At 49.6% G+C, this 18,818-nt stretch overlaps 6 protein-coding genes across 7 annotated transcripts; 4 read left to right on the plus strand and 2 right to left on the minus strand.

Annotated features, from left to right (window-relative positions):
- Positions 1 to 2,714: 2,714 nt before the first annotated feature.
- TrAFT101_004495 (uncharacterized protein) lies at positions 2,715 to 4,828 on the plus strand (the record flags this gene model as incomplete). Its single annotated transcript, XM_024905696.2, has 3 exons — positions 2,715 to 2,912; positions 2,977 to 4,542; positions 4,601 to 4,828. The coding sequence occupies 3 exons, from the start codon at positions 2,715 to 2,717 to the stop codon at positions 4,826 to 4,828; spliced, it is 1,992 nt and encodes a 663-aa protein (XP_024765701.1).
- A 1,615-nt stretch (positions 4,829 to 6,443) lies between these two features.
- TrAFT101_004496 (uncharacterized protein) lies at positions 6,444 to 7,259 on the plus strand. The gene has a single exon (XM_024902212.2). It carries the CDS (start codon positions 6,511 to 6,513, stop codon positions 7,072 to 7,074), a length of 564 nt encoding a protein of 187 aa, XP_024765700.2. The 5' UTR covers positions 6,444 to 6,510; the 3' UTR covers positions 7,075 to 7,259.
- TrAFT101_004497 (uncharacterized protein) lies at positions 7,212 to 9,182 on the minus strand. Its single transcript, XM_024902945.2, has 5 exons — positions 8,949 to 9,182; positions 8,167 to 8,879; positions 7,991 to 8,102; positions 7,701 to 7,901; positions 7,212 to 7,643 (listed from the first exon to the last, which is right to left on the minus strand). The coding sequence occupies exons 1-5, from the start codon at positions 9,053 to 9,055 to the stop codon at positions 7,298 to 7,300; spliced, it is 1,479 nt and encodes a 492-aa protein (XP_024765699.2). The 5' UTR covers positions 9,056 to 9,182; the 3' UTR covers positions 7,212 to 7,297.
- Positions 9,183 to 10,195: 1,013 nt separating this feature from the next.
- On the plus strand, positions 10,196 to 12,486 carry TrAFT101_004498 (uncharacterized protein). The gene is made up of 2 exons (XM_024899015.2): positions 10,196 to 10,797; positions 10,867 to 12,486. The coding sequence occupies exons 1-2, from the start codon at positions 10,532 to 10,534 to the stop codon at positions 12,146 to 12,148; spliced, it is 1,548 nt and encodes a 515-aa protein (XP_024765698.2). The 5' UTR covers positions 10,196 to 10,531; the 3' UTR covers positions 12,149 to 12,486.
- On the minus strand, positions 12,414 to 13,857 carry TrAFT101_004499 (uncharacterized protein). Its single transcript, XM_024907188.2, has one exon. It carries the CDS (start codon positions 13,435 to 13,437, stop codon positions 12,574 to 12,576), a length of 864 nt encoding a protein of 287 aa, XP_024765697.2. The 5' UTR covers positions 13,438 to 13,857; the 3' UTR covers positions 12,414 to 12,573.
- A 531-nt stretch (positions 13,858 to 14,388) lies between these two features.
- AKR1 (palmitoyltransferase akr1) lies at positions 14,389 to 18,047 on the plus strand. Of its 2 annotated transcripts, XM_024898848.2 has the most exons (5): positions 14,389 to 15,251; positions 15,397 to 16,206; positions 16,269 to 16,621; positions 16,687 to 16,799; positions 16,863 to 18,047. In XM_024898848.2, exons 1-5 carry the CDS (start codon positions 14,961 to 14,963, stop codon positions 17,513 to 17,515), a joined length of 2,220 nt encoding a protein of 739 aa, XP_024765696.2. In that variant the 5' UTR covers positions 14,389 to 14,960; the 3' UTR covers positions 17,516 to 18,047. The 2 variants fall into 2 exon arrangements, with proteins under 2 accessions (XP_024765696.2, XP_065983299.1); XM_066127190.1 differs by having other exon boundaries at positions 14,410 to 16,206.
- Positions 18,048 to 18,818: the final 771 nt, after the last annotated feature.

Below are 18,818 nucleotides of genomic sequence, written 5' to 3' on the forward strand. Positions count from 1 at the left end.
CAAGCGCTCACTGCGCTGTGGGATGTCAAAAGAGCTATGGCAATTGCTGGAAAGTCATGAATGACAGCGAATAATGCGAATAAAATATCGCTATTGGTACTTTATTTGTACGGCGGAGATTCTTATTTGACGCAGGGTGTGGCGTAGCTGAGATGAGCGGTGATGTAAGCCGTGCCTCTATTCAACATAAGGCCTGATTAACTGTTTTGTGTTACCTGTTGGAGGGGGGTTGGAAACCTGGTATTCTAAGTCTTTATTCATTGTTTAGGCTGGTGATATATTCTCTTTCCAAGTTCTAATATTATTGCAATTTACCTGCTTCACGACTTGAAAATTTACAGGCCCCTATGCCCGCGATTTCCGTCTAAGAGAACACATAACCAGGCACCTCTAATGCAGCAGTGGATTCATACTACTAAAGGCTGCAAAATCTCTAAGATGCTGGAATTATTCCACGGCATTTCCCCTACATTAATCCCAAGTACTTAATGCTCCTTCCAGTGGCTTGTGGATACGGGGATGATGCAGCCAGATAATGAATACCACTCAGAGGATTCGTGTTCCCGATGCATGATTAATGCCGCTTCCAATAGTTCAGTCTTGGTATGAAATGTCGTGACTCTCTCAGATGCATATAAGCTAAGACAACCCATTTTGTTCAGCGGTGGCTGATTGGAGGACAAAGTGTAATTTTTTTTTCTACCTCGTCGGGAGATGTGCCGATCATCTGCTGCAGTAAGAAAAGATGACACTAACTATTCGTATTTGCGCCACGGCCCATCGGAAACACTACGAAGATTAGCGTAAAGACTACTGCAGGTCCACCAGACAACTGTTTATACTTGTGGCTATTCTAGAGTAGGAGCTGCATCATGAGCCTATAGTTTCAATTTTGTGCTAACCGGGGCGAAGAGCCATTCGAATCACCCGGCAGACTATCTCTCTCGGCTTAGCCACTTGAGGGGAAACTGAGTAGCAGGTAACACAGGGGCAACTTAATATCATCGTGTAGCTGGAGTTCCGGAGTCACAGTGCATGGAGGATGTAGCTGTTCCGGTCGTACCCGCCAAGGCGAAGCTTAATGCGGTAAGACTTCCAAACTGCAAATAAGCTTGTTTGATGGCTGAAAATCAAGTATAACCAGCCAACCATGTTGTGAAATGTGGGGAGGGGACGGTACGAGATATGTGTATTTCCGCTGCAAAGGCCCGATCCTATTATAAGCAGCAAGGCCGGAGTTTTGCTCCTCATTTTTGGAATTACTCACCTTGGCGGTGGCACATTGAATATACCCCATTTTGCTCACGCCTCTAGCATGGTGGGGATACGAAATGGGAAGACGGGTGCCTCGGTGGTACATGTTCAACCCGGAAACCAGACATGGGTTAGATAGTAGATGCCCCGAAAGACCGAAGAACATCACGAGATGGCTGGCATAGATCCAAGCAATATACTGGGATATACAAGCCCACGATATCACATTATGACAGCAGATGCTTCACAAGATCTCACGTGGCACGGTGACTGGCATCTCTGGAGTTGGAAGCACAGTTTTGCAGATGGCAATAGCTGGATTGACTCTGACTGCTATAGAAAGGGGGGGAAGTGATGTACTGCCTGTGAAATTTCTTCTGGCTTGAGATGTAAATAGGTGTAACAAGACCCTCGAGTTCGTGCTTGCTGACTTGAGTGATCGACGATCTGCAGCAAGTATAGCTCTTAACCGACAAGTAAAAAGCTCCCATCCAGACCGCTGGGCGAATACATGCCGAAGCCCAGTTTTGTGTATCACTTTGCCCCATGCCATAAAACTCAATTCTGAGGGCCATGGCGCCAAAGCGAAGTGCATTAGCTCAAGCCTTGTACGGCTTTTATGCGGTCTCGGATGTACATCTCCCGCGGTCCCTTCGTATTTACCGACCACCGGCACGGATCACAGCTGAGATTCGCCTCTCAATCGGACCATTCAGCAGTTTGAAAAGCTTCTTTTGTTTTCTGGACCTTTACTAGGGTATTTTCGTCTTGTTAATTAGTGTACGTGGTGTTTACAACTTTATGCGAGACGGCGTTGTGCGAGGCCCGGTTTGATCGTGGCATTGGTTATATAGAGAGTTAGGCTTGTTGAAGCAAAACACAAACCTTTGGGGCAATTGGTGGTTTGGCGAGAAGCGAGGGCTTTATACGATATACTTGTTAACTTTCCACTTAGACGAAGCCGTGGCCCATTATACTTCTCCAAAAAATGACAAAAATAGAGGCCAGCCACGCACGCGTGGCTCTTCTTCCTTGAGTCCAGAGCAATTTTAACTCGCGTGTAGTATCATCTATGCGAATCCCTCTATTAAACTTTTTTTCTCACGATAAAGTGTGGCCTCTCAGCCAGCGTCGTATTACCCCTATCGTATGGAAAGCTACTAGGAGACCAAGTTTTCATAGTTTATTTTGTTGAAATTCTTGTTGTCCTTTTTCCTTTTGTTTATTGTTGTTGCTACTGATCTGTAGCGAATCTGCCCCATTTATCCCAAGGCTGGTTTTTTTTTCTCCCACACTCTCTACAATCCTTCCTCACCACTCACTTCGACTATACTTGCTTTCCAAACACTCCAGCATAATCAGCCCATTCTCTGCAGAATCAATCCAACTCACGCTCGAAATCACTTAGTTGCATTCACTTCTCTCTTTGTGTTGTCTGATTTGGTCTGTCGTTCACAGCCATGGCTGCTCCCCTTTCGTCGAGTGTGTCCAACTCCTCCGCCGACTCGGGAGACATCGCCCAGCAACGGCCTACCAGGGAGGAAACCCCAAAAAGGCCACCAGTCTCGTTGTTCAACAGCAATAACAACACCACCACCGCCAACAATAATAGTAATAACGGCACAAATGGACTGGAAGGGCCCGTCTCTCGAGAATCTGTGAGTATATCTAAAATAGTTGTCGCTAATCATCGTCAATCGTATATTCTAACATGGCATGTAGTCCGTCATACGAAACATCAATGGCAGTTTCCCGCCAGGAGCCCAGACTCCCCACTCGCAAGCCTCTCTTGGCGTTGACTCTGCCGCCTCTTTCTCGTCTTCTATTCTCCAGGAAGAAGCAAAGCTCCGATGGGATTCCGAGGAAGAGCTGAAGAAAGTCTCAAAGACTCTTCTTCGCCTTCAGAAATGGTCTCTCATTCTTGGTCTGCTCATTGTTAACGGTGCCCTGATCTACGTCGCTTGGAAGTACTTCCAGCTGTACTACCTGTTTGTCATCCTCCTCAGCTCAAACACTATGCTTCAAATGTTCATGATGTTGGCCATTATCTCCAATGCTATTGCCAGACGCGTCTTGCCTTGGTGGTTCGCCAAGAAAGAGGTCATCCCCGAGGAACTTGAGAAGCTGGTCCTCCTCCTGCCTTGCTACAACGAAACACACGAAGAATTAACCCGCTCTCTGGATTCTCTCGTTTCACAAAAGGAAATTGATGGCCATCCCCGGGCCATTTTCATCGTTGTTGATGGTAATGCTCGTGGCCCCGGTATGGAAAAGACTACTCAAGACTATCTCCTCGAAGATATTCTTGAACCTGGCCAAACCCGACGATTCGAAAATGGTTACCGTGCCCGAGATGGTCTCTTCATGCCTGTCAAGATCCAAACTGGCTACTACAAGGGTATTCCATATGTCTTTGTCGGAAAGAGTTACAACCAAGGCAAACGCGATAGCTTGTGCTTCGCTCGCTCGCTTCTCTATCACTTCAAACAGCGATCGGAAAATATCCTCACCATGTTCAACAATGAACTATACGAGTATATCGGCAACAGTTTTGTTCAATTCGGCGTCGACACTGTTGACTATCTCGTTGGTATGGATGCAGATACTGTCTTTGATGAGTACTGTATCCGCGAAATGCTCCGAGAGATTCGCCAGAATCCCAGGCTCGTTGGTGTCTGTGGTCATGTTTGTGTCGATTTTGACGGCAAGCCCTATTCTCCTTGGTCTCTCTACCAATCAGTGGAATATTCCCAAACCCAAGGCCTGCGACGCATGTTCCAGTCCCGCATCACCGGCAAAGTCAATTGTCTTCCTGGCTGCTGTCAACTCATCCGCGTCGATGAGTCCACCTTTGGCGATGCTGTACTCCGCGAACGATTCGGATACTGCCCCAAGCCGAACGACATCATGACTCAACACATCATGGGTAACTACTCAGAGGACAGCATCCACGCGTCCATCATCTTCAGTTTGTTCCCTAAGAAGCAAACGGCACAGGCTCTGCATGCCAAAGCATTCACAATTGTTCCCCAAAATTGGAAAGTCTTTTTGTCACAGCGCAAGAGATGGGCTCTTGGTAGTATCTCAAATGAATTCGTGATGATCTTCAGGCCAGGCATCATCGTTATGGAGAGGATTCAAAGCATCGTTGCCGTCATGACGTGGGCCATTACTCCATTCATCATCGCCGCCGTGGTTGAGCTCATCAACCTTCTCGTCCGAAGAGGTCGAGAGATGTTCCAGGACACAATTTTCATTACCCTCATCTCGGTTTTGTTTGCACGCTACGTAAGTACTATTATATCCAACCTCATTTCCTTTTCAGGCTGCTAACGTCTTATAACAGTTCTACTCATTCTGTGTGGGCTTTTGGCTTCCCCGAAACATGAAAGAGCGCGTTCAGTACTTTACTGGCTACTTCATACACTTCCTTACCTCTCCATTCATGAACATCATCATCATGCTTTACTCGCTCTTTAACTCTGATGACTTCAAATGGGGTAAGACTCGCGAAGTGGTCAAGAGTGACGGCGAGGGTGAGAAAGGATCTGCCGCTGATAGGAACGCCCACTGACATGGTGCATATTGCACCAACAGTGGTGGGGATGAAGGGGAGAGGGGGTAGAGCGGAGAGAGATATGGTGGTGTATGACTATAGAAGAGAGATTAGCCAAAAGGTTTGACCTACGAACTGGTGAGTGCGGCTTCATCCGCGACTACTGTAACAACAGCTTGAACTGACACTATCTACTAGACCGTAAAAAATGTACCATCTTGCAAATAATATGAAGGGAGCACGAGTCTGGACATTTTTTTTATATCGAATGTGGTCTTAAAATTGGTGGCCTAAAGGCAGATGATGAGAAGAAAGTCTTCCGCACGGGTGAAGGTGAGTACAGGAGCTTTTCTTTATTACACGGAACGCCGAATCTAATGTCAATTTCCAGATTCTCTGTCTCTATATTTCCCAGCAACATTCCCAGTAAAGTGTTGCCTCCGTTTAGTCTTAACGACCTCAACTGAATTTCGAGTCGCTGTCTTCATCTCTGGCTAGGAGAGTTCCCTAATCTTGATTAATTGCTCCTGTTTACACACAAAAGTTGAAAATACGAATGCTTTGCTATTCCTCTAATTTAATTCTATACTGTTTTTTCATAGCGACGGGTGTGTGCTGAATTATTATTATGTCGCTCTATATTAGTTCATTAGCTAGAATCATCAATAAAACTTGGTTAAAACCCCAGGTCGCGACTCTGTCCTCAGATGGCTTATGGTGAAGCAAAGCCCTGCCACATTTATCACGTTCCAAGATGTATCTCTCTATGTGCATTTGCTATGGCGATACAAACGTCCATTTATCTAACATATTCAAAAGAAAAGAATAGCCCTCTTACTTTACGAATGCTCTACGCATGAAACATGTGTCTCGGCAACACCCCTCTGTTGCCTGGCCTGTATAGCCATCTCAGATCCCACTCAAGCCATGCCCTCCATCCCATAGATAGTATCAGGCACATGTCCAATCTCACCCCTGCTAGCATCCTCCTTCGATGCAAATCCAGCCAACAACAATCCTTGCCCAGCCACACCCCTAAGGAACCACTAGCAGCATTCATCATAGCACATGCATACGGCAGTTTAGCGGCCTCGCATATCACCCATACCACACCACCAGCCCAATAGACACAGACAAATTTGCCATCAAGAAAGCCGTGAGCTCACCTTTTTTTGGGAAATCCCACCTGCGCGTAGCCCAAATAGACGAAGAAATAAATGCACACCAGCAGATGATGGAGGTCTACGCTAACGGGCCTCATGGCCACATCATCTGACTCACTAATACACCTTGGCCCTATTGGTGCATATCAGAGAGCTCTTCCTTCTGCGAGGTCTCCTTCATGAAAAGCACCATCCGTTTTTGCATGACAGCGACGGTCTACATGAGTATGTAGCGCGATACTGCACATCGCTCCTCTCATACGCGCACACGCGTGAAACGCAGCAAGTGGTGTCAAAGAATGGGGGCATCCAAGTCCAAACACGTAGATACAGGAACCTGCAAATTAATTTAATCTGGTAAAGGAATGAGACTAATGGCCTTCCACCTTAACCAAATGTCCATAAAAGCATACGTCTCCTCGTCGTTTTTTGTCATTCTCTGCTTCTGTCTGTCGTATGGGCAGTTCATTCCAATTACTGCCCCAATATCCGGCATCACACACATTCCTTACCAGCATTGCATTCACACCCAAAATAATGCGTCTCCCTCCTACTCCAACAGAAGCGCCGTCTCCCCTCAATGTTCGCCAACAACTCATCCTTACACAAACCGTTGTCCATCCATCCACCACCTTTGTGACAACCATCACTTTCGGCGCCATCGAGCCAGAGGCCACAAGCACAGCCGCCGCTGTGCCTATCCCCGTATCGCACCACCATGGCCTTTCCGGCAGCGAAATAGGCGCCATACTGGGCTCTGTGGTTGGCGTCGTTGTATTGGCCCTCATCATCGGTTTCTGCTACGTTGGGAACAAAAGGACTGCCATCGCAAATGAAGAGGAGAAGGTGAAGAAAAGGAAACGAAGAAACTCTCACAGCACGCGCAGCAGTACCCACGGTGTATATCAATATTCGGAGGAGGACGTTTACAATTATACGGCCCCTAAAAAGAAGTCTTCCACAAAGAAGGCCAGCGTCTCGGTTCAGACGCCGGCTCCGGCGGTTGTCTCGGAGAGGATACCTGGAGGCCCCAAGTTTCCCAGCTACCGCGCAATCCCGATATCAAACCCAAGAAATCCTCAGATTCGGCGTACAGGATGAAATTACCTCTGGTTAATGAAAAGCAACGAAAAGCATACGTTATGATGGTAGATGAAATGAACTTATGAGAGAGTCTATTGGAGCGCGGCGTCTGGCATTGGAAGGGACAATGACTAGCTTAATCTCATTTAGTTATAACCGTAGTGATATTTCTTAATGACTAATGACTAACGACTAATTTCCTGGCTACTCAATGACCTTTCAGCATATTGCAATAATAATCTCAAACTGTGTTATCAGCCAGGCCTCCTCCACACTTGTGAGACTTGTCAATCACTCTAGTGAGCTGCGCCGCCCTATTTAGCTGTCTCTGGACACCTCGTTTGCTACTTGGGTTGATAGAAACCTTTTCTCGAGGAGGAATCCCGTCTAGACTCAAAGCAAGCTGAGCCGCTGCACGACCAGCAGCCTTGGCGTTCAACGTGATAGCCTCCCAGTTTATGTTGTCGAGGTTATCGCAAGCTTGGTGGTAACACTCATCTTCCGGTGCGCCGGCTCCGGTGAAAAGACCTGATGATGGAATGCCGAGTTCCAAGAAGGCGACATAATCAGAGGAAGAACCGAATCCGCTTCATACGTAATTAGCTACCACCTCACTTGGCTTTTTTTTGATACACTTTGCTCACCCATAATAAACAGGCTTGCCTTTGGCCTTGAGATAATCAAAGAGAATGGATCCACCAGTCTCGTGAGCTTCGGTATCAGCGTACACAGCGTAAATGGGCTGCTTAGAGCCAATCATGTCGTAATTGAAGTAAAAGCGGATATGGTCTGCGTCCTTTTCTGATAGATGTTGGCCATAGTACAGAGAGCCGATCAGACCGCTCCTGTTGATGATGATCATCAGCAACCGTCCAACCAGCTTCCTAGATGTGGCCGGTAGAAGCAACAGAAAACATAATGCTACACGACTTACTCTTCAGCACCCCACCAAGCAAATCGTACTTTGTTGGCGAGCCCCTCGTATTTTTGGAAAGATGTAGCTATCTCAAGAAGAGCAGCCGTGCCACTGCCGTCGTCATTCACACCTATATTGTGCATGACAAATTAGTTTGACCTCGTGGCAGGTCGTCCAAGCGGGGATGTACGCACCAGCGCCAGCTTGGACAGAGTCAAGATGAGCACCGAGCATGATGACGTTATTTGGGTCGCCCTGTTTTGTTTCCGAAATGATGTTCCAAGACTCTCTGAGCTCATTCTCTGAATCCACAATGAGCGTGGCGGTTAGTTCTTCGCCATCTGCGAGACGTTCTTTCCAGTCAGAACCATTCTCCAGTGTAATGACTCCAACCGGGACCAGGAGACCGAGGTTGGAAGCGCTCAGAGTGGCCGACCCAATAGGTTTCCCCGGGACATTGTTATACAAGATGACGGCCAACGCACCATGCGACTTGGCAAGCTTGAGCTTGTCGGCAATCGCACATACGCCTCGCTTGACTAGGGCAATCTTCCCGGCAGCATTGATTCCATCCCATTGGTCTTCAAAGCACGCGGATCCACGCAGATCATCCACCGGTGTGTCGACCAGCGGAGCCTTGATACCACCAGGTAGAGGCGTGGCGGTATTGTACTGCAGTGAGATTACATACACGTCTTCATCATGGGGTCCAATGACTTTGATGCTCCGAGTGGTTTCGAATGTATGGTTGAAGGGCTGGACGTAAGTGTCAAATTCTTTACCGAAGCGTGTCACCATGCGTTCCAAGATGAAGTCAATTGAAGCATTGTAGCCAGGAAACCCAAAGGCTCGGTTTCCGCCATTTGAATCGGCAATGTGGTTCAAATTCCAGAGAACATTTCGAAGACTGTGATAGCACAGGCCAGTCAGCACTCAATCCATAGTAAAAATGTGGTATTGTATGAGCTAGGGTTACTTGTTTTCCTCAATATCCCTTTCAACAGCATCTGGTGTAAGAATGTCCGAAGCAACGGCAGTTGTGGCGAGGAAGCCGACCAAGGCTGGCCAATTCCAAAGCTTCATGGCGAGTCTAGTGCTAATATTTATTATCACAGAATATGGCAAGATCCAATGCCAGGGGAAACAGAGTAATATTTCAACTTATCGGTGTTTTGTATTATTTTGTCTTGTAAATAATACCTGGGCATTGGAGCTTAAATACCACTACTTGTATAGAATAAACAGTCTCAGTTGCCAGTTGCCCGCTAATGGGCCGCCCCTGCTAGCCAAGACTTTATTTGCATTAAAGCCCTGGTATTTATCAAGTTAAGGTTGCCTTGCCGATGCTTCAACAGGAAGCTCACAGAGGCAATCTCAACATCTTATCGCCTTGGCAACAGAAAGGGCAGGTCTCAACGGCACTCACGCCTCAGCGGAGACGGTTGGCGCAACAAATAGCTGAGCCTATTGGCTCCCGCTTGGACTTTTGTCACCGTGAACAGAGACGTTTAGCCTATGAAACATTTCCAAGATTGACGGCGTGACTGGACCATGGATTACTAGGCCATGGAACGCTACCAGGATGGTGAGTATACATGTACTATGAAAGGGTGATGGTCAAAGAGCTAGGCTGCGTTGCACGGCTTACTGGAGTTCATATCATTAAAGCCAATCAGGTTCTACCAGAAGCTAAATAGCGGATGTGTCCGCTGAGGGGGAATAGAGGTATGTGAGGGAGAATGGGGTAGCATTGTATATTTTCAGAGGGCAGTATACTCCGTGTTAGTGGTGAAGACGTATCAAAAGTACCTGGCTAGGGAGCTTGGCATTCTAAATTGCCCAGCCATTGCTGGAAATGAACCGTCTCTGCTTCTGGCGACTGATCACGATGCTGGAAAGAAAAGAAAAGAAACCATGTAAGCATATTTATTCATTTGGAAATAGTAAACAGTTGGTAGCTGGTGAGAGACGTTGTTATCTAAGAAACTGCGTTTATGTATTCGGGACAAGGAAGGACAATAAGGTTGGCGATCAACGGGTTTAGCGTGTTTCTCGCTGCCTGTCTGGGAAATTCCCCAATCCGGACTCCAATCACGCCACAGGGGTTTGCCACCGCTATGAGGCATCGCATCATTGAGACACGACAGAAGAGCACAAGCAAACAGATGCGGAGTTTCGGATTCTCCCGTGAAATCGGAACAAACAGATACAAAATGATTTCATGTTCTCAGATTCTCAGATTCTCGCCTAAAATCTGAAATGCAGCGCTGCTTTACTCTCCGAACCTCCGACGGCGATTTGTGTCAGCCAAGAAAAAGGCCGGACAAACTAGTTTTTGCGGAATCCCCCGCCACTCCCAATTAAGCTTCTGGAAAAAAGACCCCTCCAAGCGCTGCGGCGAAGCGCATATCGCCGGCAGAGCGAAGAAAAAGAAGAAAAAAAAGCGTCCCGCCGCTCACTCCTCCCCTGCTTCAACTCCTCCTCCCATCACCGCCTCTTCCGCGACATCCTGCGAGAATAGCGCTGTTTGGCCCTCCTCGCAAACACCTTCAGATAATCATGGCCGACTCCCAGATCTCCCAAATCAGGCGCAATGCCCCAACCGTCCTCTCGGCCGCCGACCTGATCGGCAACACGCCACTTGTGCGGCTCAACAAGGTGCCCCAGAGCCTGGGCATTGAGTGCGAGGTCTACGCAAAGACGGAGCTTTTCAATGCTGGCGGCAGCGTCAAGGACAGAATCGCCCTGAGAATGATTGAGGAGGCCGAGAAGAGCGGCCGAATCAAGCCTGGCGACACACTGATCGAGCCCACCAGTGGAAACACGTATGTACAGCCCAACAAGATGATGATGGGCTTGTTGACCATCCGCTAACCTCGTCGTCTTTTTCCCAGTGGCATTGGCCTCGCTCTTGTTGGCGCCATCAAGGGCTACAAGACCATCATCACCCTGCCCGAGAAGATGTCCGCCGAAAAGGTCTCTGTGCTGCGTGCCCTCGGCGCCACCATCATCCGCACACCAACCCAGGCCGCCTGGGACGCCCCCGAGTCGCACATTGGCGTTGCGCGCCGCCTCGAGAAGGAAATCCCGAACGCACACATTCTCGACCAGTACAGCAACCCGGCCAACCCCGATGCCCACGAGTTTGGCACCGCCGAGGAGATCTGGGAGCAGACCGGCGGCAAGGTGACTGCCGTCATCGCTGGTGCTGGAACCGGTGGCACCATCACCGGTATCGCCAAGGGCCTGAAGAAGCACAACAAGGACATCAAGATCATCGCCGCCGATCCCCACGGCAGTATCTTGGCTCTGCCCGAGTCTCTGAATGAGGAGCACATGAACGAGGGATACAAGGTTGAGGGTATTGGCTACGACTTCATTCCCGATGTCCTGGACCGAGAGATTGTCGACAAGTGGTACAAGACCGATGACCAAAAGTCCTTCTACCTCGCCAGACGCCTGATTGCCGAGGAGGGTCTGCTTGTCGGTGGCAGCTCCGGCTCTGCCATGGCTGCCATGCTGCTGGCCGTCAAGGAGTATGGCTTCAAGAAGGGTGACACCGTGGTGGTTGTCCTCCCCGACAGCATCCGCAGCTACCTCTCCAAGTTTGCCGACGACGACTGGTTGGCTGCCAACGGACTTCTCTCCGCCAACGGGATTGAATCCGCGCCCCAGGGCCAAAACACCGCTGCCGACCCCTACCAGGGCGCCACCATTGCCTCTCTCCGCCTCAAGCCTGTGACTTCAGTTGCGGCTACCGCTTCATGCTCCGAGGCCATCGAGACCATGCGAGACAAGGGCTTCGATCAGCTCCCCGTCCTCTCTGCCACCAGCAAGCTGGTCGGTCTTGTCACCCTCGGCAACCTTCTTAGCTACATCTCCCGCGGTCGCGCAACGGCCGAGACCCAAGTCAAGGACGTCATGTTCGACTTTGGCAGACTCGATGAGATTGTCACCGACCCTCGTAAGCTGACCAGCGGCACCAAGTCCGGCAGCAAGCGCAAGTTTGTCGAGATCACCATGGAGACTCCCCTCTCCACCCTCAGCAAGTTCTTTGAGTGGAACAGCGCCGCCGTTGTCACTGACGGCAAGGGTGACTCCAAGTCTCTGTCCAAGCCCATTGCTGTCGTCACCAAGGTTGACCTGCTCACCTGGATGGTCAGCCAGAAGAAATAATTCTAGCGTTTCTTTTTAATATGAGATCTTGAGTGGGATCTTATTTCTTTTTTTTTTTTCCTCTCATTTTGGCGTTATTTAATATTTTGGATTACAAGGTTTTTGAAAACAGCAGCGTGTGTTGTTTGCGGACTGCAAGGAATAGGGATAGATCAACTACTTTGCGTGGGCCTCATAGACTCAACATCTAGGGCATTTTCATGTGTCCATAAATGGAAATTCATTAAACGTCGTTATCATATACATGGCAATACATAAGAGTGTGAATGGAAAATGCGTGATTATCATTACTATCATCTGGCTTCAGGTTACTTTCTGCCTTTTTTTTTTTGCCCGTCATTAAAACATTTATATAGCCAAATGCCACAAGTATTCATACATGACCCCATCCCTAAATTCTATATTCCCATCAATGCATACACCATTCATCCGACTACCCTCTGTGCGATCCACCACCACCATTTATCAGCACCAGGCTCTTCAGTCAAGACGCTACCAGCCAGTACATCGATATCGATGTCGAATTCATTCATTTGCTGGAAAGTAAACTTGTCGGATCCATACTCGCCCAGCCAACCATCTTGCTCTTCCGAGCCAACATCGTCAATTCCAACACCGGAATCGAGCAGACCCTTGCTTCTGGAGGCGCGGATTCGGGACAGCTCCACCTCCAAATGGCTCTTCACCATGGCGGCAGGCAAGGCGGTGAACAAGTCCATTTTGTTGGCTGCAATCAGAACCGGGATGGAAGCCTTGTCCTTGCCCTTGGAAGAAGCCCTCTTTTGCAGAAACAGCAACACGTCATAGAGATAGGCAGCTGTGGGCGCAATGGTCTCCTGTTCGCCAAGAGCAGCCGCGTCGACCATGAAGACAACAGCCTTGACCTTTTCCGTGCGCGCCAATTTTCCCATGGAGACGTTTCGCAGCTTTCCGTGGCCGGGGGTATCGACCAGGAGGAACTTTGTGTGCGTGCCCGTAGCATCGTCGTAGTTGCGGAACGAAGCCTTGGTGTCGGAGTCGGTGGAGGCGTTGAGTTCGACCGAGTGCGCAATCTGCGAAGTGTGCGTCTTGGAAGGGTTTGCGCCGCGCTCGAAGAGAGTCATGAGCGACGTCTTGCCGGAGTTATCTGGGCCGAGGAGCAGCACGCTGGGGGGCACGGTGTATGACGAGGACGAGGCGAGGACGAGGTGGAAGATGAGGGGGCCGCCGAGGATGATGAGGATGCCGATGATGACGAGGGGGATGGACGGCGTCATGATCATCTCGACGATTTCGGTAAAGGTCGCCATGGCGGGCAGATGCCTTTTGCTGTTTGTCGCTGCTTGCGAAGCTGCTTCTGATCAGGGACGAGCTGTATCAAGTAGGTATTTATTTGGCCACCGCGCAAGAGCTGCTAGCGATTGTCGGGTTCAGCAGCCCCTTTTTTGCGATGAGAAGACGTGGCCTGATGAAATCGACGGATGGTTTTTTGGCGCAGGGGAATTGCCCCGTCACTCGTCGAACGATGGAGATGGGCGCGGATGTTGGGGATTCCGAGTCGGACGAGATGCGATGAACGGCTGTAGGTGCGTTGTCCATAATGGGATGTATTTTTTGGTGGGGAACTGGTGTGGCGGCTGGAGAGATTGCGCCACAGTTGAAAGGAGCGAGTTTGGTGTGGCTGTAGAGCCATGGCTGAAGGGCAGAGATGCTGCTGCAGCGAGTGGTGAATGCAACTCTCGATTGATTATTGTTTTCTTCTAAACATCAATTTTGACTACATATAGCACTAGAAAATATCGTACCCTCTCATCCAGAGTGCTGCACATGATTGCAGCTCGCATCTCCTGCGTGCTCCGCTACCTAGAAGAGCGACTAAGCTGCCATGTCTTCAGCTGGCATGGATATCCAGCTGAAATGTCTTGGAAAACAACCGCCCACAACGCTCAATCAGACCAAAGGAGGTCGAGAAACAATTGTATATTTAGATGATCAGCGCCGCGCCCGTCCGGATCTTCCGCATCCTGTCTCAGAACTGCGTTTCAACACCATCAACGTCGTGTTGGCCTAGTCCAGCTTCTTGGACTGCTAAGCGCCGCATGGGCTCCCTCCAGCTCCAGGCCCTCTAGACCCGTTTCTGGCCGCCAAACGACCTAGTGACAGGGCGCTAATCTCCCAATTTCAACCCCCTGGATCCGTCACATTCAGTGCCATCGGGCTCAGGTACAGCCACAAGGTACGTGCAGCAACAGGCAATTAATTACATGGCTGTATAAGCGTTTGATGCGATCCTTCCCGCAGTGCAAGACGCTTCACTTCCCCCCTGCCCTGCAAATACGTATCACCATTCACTATTCACTCTCCACCATCTTACTTCCAGTTTTCTTCATCTCGTGTCGCTGGTCCATCGCGCATGTCTTGGTCTTTTATGCTAAAATCTCAGCGAGTTCATGGCCGCGTGCTGCGCCATCTTCAGTCCCTCCACTAGCATTGCGTAATACGATGGCTGTTATCGATATCGCATCTCGTCTCTAATCTGCATCCCGTCCTTCTCTCTCTCCACCAAGTCTCACCCTCGTCGATCTCTAGATCCGTCTCGTCATCTTCGCCTAACGAGCCGCCAAATCCGAGAACCCCCCCTGGCTTACTTTTTTTTTCTTTGTCGCTGCTGCTCCCCTCGGCAGCCAAAAGGGCCTCTTCGCGTATCCGTAATCAAGGTACGGGTTCAGCCCTTCAGCCTAACGGCGGCTGTGCAGATCGGCTCGGCTCTCATTTACCGTTTCCTTTCCTCTCTCGCTCCTAATCTTGCCAACTTTTTTTCCATTGCCATTACATGGGTAGTGACAATCCGCCAGCTCGCGCAAGGAACACTTCGGCTGCCTCTTCCACCACAACTGCGGCCGCAGTGCCTTCGCGAATGCAACCCTCGTCCAAGGCAGCCGCCGCCGTGCCGAAGCTCAACAGCGAGATGGAGATGGGCAGCCTCCCGGCGGACGAGTCCGCGCCGGAAAACGACATCATGCAGCTGGCCCGCATTGGCGACATTCCGGGCATGGAGAAGCTGTTTGAGTCGGGCGAGTACGACGCCACATACACCGACGGCGAGGGCATCACGCCTTTACATGTGAGTGCAGTCCTGCCCCGACAGGCGAGGAGGAGGTGTACGCAGTGGCCATGGCTGCAGCTGTAGCTGCAGCTGCGGTCGGAATATGGCACGTTTGGCCCAGTGTCCCGAGCTTAGACTGACAAGTCCGCCATCCAATCCGCAGTGGGCTGCAATCAACAACCAATATGCCATGTGCGCGTTCCTCATAGACCACGGCGCCGAGCTCAATAAGAAGGGCGGCGAGTCCATTGCTACGCCTCTGCAGTGGGCCGCGCAGCGATGCCATTTCTATACCGTCAATCTGCTGCTCCAACGCGGCGCCGACCCTCTCATTACCGATTCCCAGGGCTACAACACCCTCCATATCTCGACTTTCAACGGCAATGTCCTCCTCATTGTCCTGCTCCTCCACCAGGGCATCCCGGTCGACGTTCTCGATAGCTACGGACACACGGCGCTCATGTGGGCGGCATACAAGGGCTTCCCGCAGCTGGTCGACGTCTTCCTGCGATGGGGTGCCAACGTGCACGCCACCGACGAGCAGGGCTTCACCCCGCTGCACTGGGCCCTGGTCAAGGGCAATGCGGCCTGCGTCCTCAAGATGATCGAATACGGCGCCGACCGCTTTGCCAAGACCGACACGGGCAAGACGCCGGCCCTTACGGCGACCGAGCTAAACACTACGCCGGCATGGCACCGTGCGCTCCGGGAGTGCGGCTATGACCAGGACGGACATGTCGCGATTCCTCCTTGGCCGGGCGCGAGCTACTTCTTGAAGGACAAGAAGGCTTTCCTCACCAAGTTTCTGTTTCTCTGGCCCTTTTTGATGGTCTGGATGGTGCTGCTGATGCTGTCCCGCTTTCCCATCTACTTTGGTCTACCCCTGTCGGTGGGAGCGGCATACGGTCTTCTATGGGTTGCAAAGCAGGTCCTTGAATATGCTCCGTCCGACATGCGATCATTTCACAAGACGGTAAGTGCTTTTTGACATGCCTTGATTATATGCAAAACTCTCTAACGCCATAGCAATAACAGCCCTGGATGGCTGGAATCTTTGCAGGGTCCCTGTTTCTTGTTGGCGTCAGCTGGCTTACTGTCATCTTGCCGTCTACCATCGGATGGTGGGGTGGACCTTCACACATGCTTTTGAATCTCGCCTTCGGAGCCGCTTTTGGATTGACGGCCTTCTTCTACATCGCTTCCATGAGATACGATCCAGGCTTCGTGCCTAAAATGAATGGCATTGCTGAACAGAGGGCTGTCATTGACGAGCTTCTCAAGTCCTGGAAATTCGACGAGTCCAACTTCTGCGTTGTCTGTATGATTCGCACGCCGCTACGAAGCAAGCACTGCCGTCGTTGCCAGCGATGTGTGGCCAAGCATGACCAGTAAGACGGACAACCTTCTCCCCTGCTGATGCCAATGGAGAAGCAAGCTAACAACAATCCAATAGTCACTGCCCATGGGTGTTCAACTGCGTTGGCGTAAACAACCACCGCCATTTCTTCTTTTACCTCATCTCCCTAACTGCCGGAATTCCCCTATATAACTGGCTGCTGTATTATTGTATGATGCTATATCGCTTCTCCTAATCTCGCTGCATATGTCCGCTAACAATTTGCACTATAGACTATGCACAAATTACTCCCGATGCCTCGGATTCATGCATTCTTTTCGGACCTGGCTTTTGCCGACTAATAAACGCAGATTCTTACACACTTTTCCTCGCCATGTGGGCATCCCTCCAGCTTACGTGGGTTTCCATGCTGGTCTTTACACAGTTTATCCAGGTCGCTCGTGCCATGACCACATACGAAAACATGACCGGAATACGCGCCGGTACCTCTCTTTCCACTGCCTTCACGTCTACTGGCGCTCCCCTCGATCCCAACCACCCGTCTGTGACGGCTCCTGTAACGCCAGGAGGTGCTCACGCTGGTCATGGCCACGGGCACGGGCACAAGCACAAGGGCGGTCTCATCAAACAGTGGAGTCAACTCCTCGGCGTTGATCCCTTCATTGAGACTATTACCGGACGTGGCGCAGCTACCACCAAGAACAAGCGCAAGAAGAAGAATCCCTACAGCAGGGGTTGCGTTACCAACTGTAAGGATTTTTGGTGCGATTCAGCTCCCATCTTTGGTCAGCGGGAAACGGGACAGGCATCTCTTGGTGGCAGTAAAATTGACTACACGGCAATGTACGAGACGCCTACTCTGATGAGCATCACTGGAATAAGAACCCGAGGCGATTACGAGGCTGTCGGAACAGAAGAAGTATAAACCACAAGCAGAATGCGTGTAGCGTTTGTTGTTTGGAAAAGAATTTGAAAAGGAATAACCGATTGTAATATGGCCTGATGAAGATATGGCTGGAACCTTGGAGGGAGGCCAGTCTGGTTTACATTTCTCTTCTCGTTTTTTAATCTTTTCTTCTTCTCTTCTGTTGAGCATTGGAACCCGGGGGCACAAATGCGTGTTGGAGTGTTGTATTATCTTGGATCGGTCACAAAACTGGGATGCTGGGTGATGAAACACTCGAATGATTAATGACAGCCACTCTGATAGAAACGATGGAGGCATGTGCCACATGGCGTTGAGAGAGGCGCGGTTTGGTTTGCAGAGCGCCGCATTTTTTTGCTCAGAGACACGTTTTATAAATTATCATTAAGAGCATAAGAGATAGCGGAACAATCATGTTATTTGACTTGGACAGCTTTAAGCTTTCTCAGTCTTGCACGAAGAAAACAATACGCAAATATATATAACGAATAGTTTAGAAATTGTTGATACATCCGAGAATACCCAAATTTATACGGTTTTTGAACAATGCTCGGCGACAGAAGTGCGATTTTTGCTTACCCTAGATGAGGTATCAGTCTCTAGTATTCTAGATCTAATTGGTGAAATAATGAGCTGGCACTTCATGACAACTCAGGAGCTTAAGAGCTACCTGAAATATTTTTGTATAAATGGGCAGGATCTATAAAATAATGGAAAAAATCAATTTGTTATTACCGCGGCAAATACCCCTTTTCATATTTTGGAACAAAGCCATCGGGATTTTTCACACCAACTTCCGGCGGCAGACCTCAGCAAGATGCCGAAGGATTGTAATGAGGATTACAGGGACTGTTGATTACGTACTTACTCCACCAGGCCTGCCATGGCGTTGTATCCCAGGTCTCAACATCTCTGCCAGAATCCAATGTTTAATGCCTATTTTCGATTTACAAATATTACTGAAGAATAGAAAGCATCCCTTTTGCTCTTAACAGACAAGTGTAACGTCTTGAGTGATGTATTTGACCGTACTTATTGTAGAGAGAACAATGCATCCGATTGATGGACTATCCGGCAATTGAATCTGGTTCTTCGATCCGGTATATGAGGGAATAAGCAGTGTATTCTATAGTTGCAGTGGAGCCGTGCTTATGAATGTGTATTTAGGCATTCATGCGGAACTAATGCAGTGACTGCATTTGCGGAATTGGGTAATAATGCAAACAAGGATAAACGAGCATAGGGAGTGTAGGCACTTGCAGGTAAGACGCAGTATCCGTAACGTATACAGATGACTACTTCA

Source organism: Trichoderma asperellum, chromosome 2 (genome assembly GCF_020647865.1).
Source record: "Trichoderma asperellum chromosome 2, complete sequence".
In the NCBI taxonomy this organism is placed as follows: domain Eukaryota; kingdom Fungi; phylum Ascomycota; class Sordariomycetes; order Hypocreales; family Hypocreaceae; genus Trichoderma; species Trichoderma asperellum.

What these genes read in the sequence shown, in the direction of transcription:
- TrAFT101_004499 (XM_024907188.2), bottom strand. Translation starts at nt 13,437, where the DNA reads ATGGCGACCTTTACCGAAATCGTCGAGATGATCATGACGCCGTCCATC.
- TrAFT101_004496 (XM_024902212.2), top strand. Translation starts at nt 6,511, where the DNA reads ATGCGTCTCCCTCCTACTCCAACAGAAGCGCCGTCTCCCCTCAATGTT.
- AKR1 (XM_024898848.2), top strand. Translation starts at nt 14,961, where the DNA reads ATGGGTAGTGACAATCCGCCAGCTCGCGCAAGGAACACTTCGGCTGCC. An exon ending in TGCGATCATTTCACAAGACG is followed by an intron (nt 16,207 to 16,268) that starts GTAAGTGCTTTT and finishes TAGCAATAACAG; the next exon opens with CCCTGGATGGCTGGAATCTT. An exon ending in TAACTGGCTGCTGTATTATT is followed by an intron (nt 16,800 to 16,862) that starts GTATGATGCTAT and finishes TTTGCACTATAG; the next exon opens with ACTATGCACAAATTACTCCC.
- TrAFT101_004498 (XM_024899015.2), top strand. Translation starts at nt 10,532, where the DNA reads ATGGCCGACTCCCAGATCTCCCAAATCAGGCGCAATGCCCCAACCGTC. An exon ending in GAGCCCACCAGTGGAAACAC is followed by an intron (nt 10,798 to 10,866) that starts GTATGTACAGCC and finishes TCTTTTTCCCAG; the next exon opens with TGGCATTGGCCTCGCTCTTG.
- TrAFT101_004497 (XM_024902945.2), bottom strand. Translation starts at nt 9,055, where the DNA reads ATGAAGCTTTGGAATTGGCCAGCCTTGGTCGGCTTCCTCGCCACAACT. An exon ending in AGGGATATTGAGGAAAACAA is followed by an intron (nt 8,880 to 8,948) that starts GTAACCCTAGCT and finishes GTGCTATCACAG; the next exon opens with TCTTCGAAATGTTCTCTGGA. An exon ending in CTCTGTCCAAGCTGGCGCTG is followed by an intron (nt 8,103 to 8,166) that starts GTGCGTACATCC and finishes TGCACAATATAG; the next exon opens with GTGTGAATGACGACGGCAGT.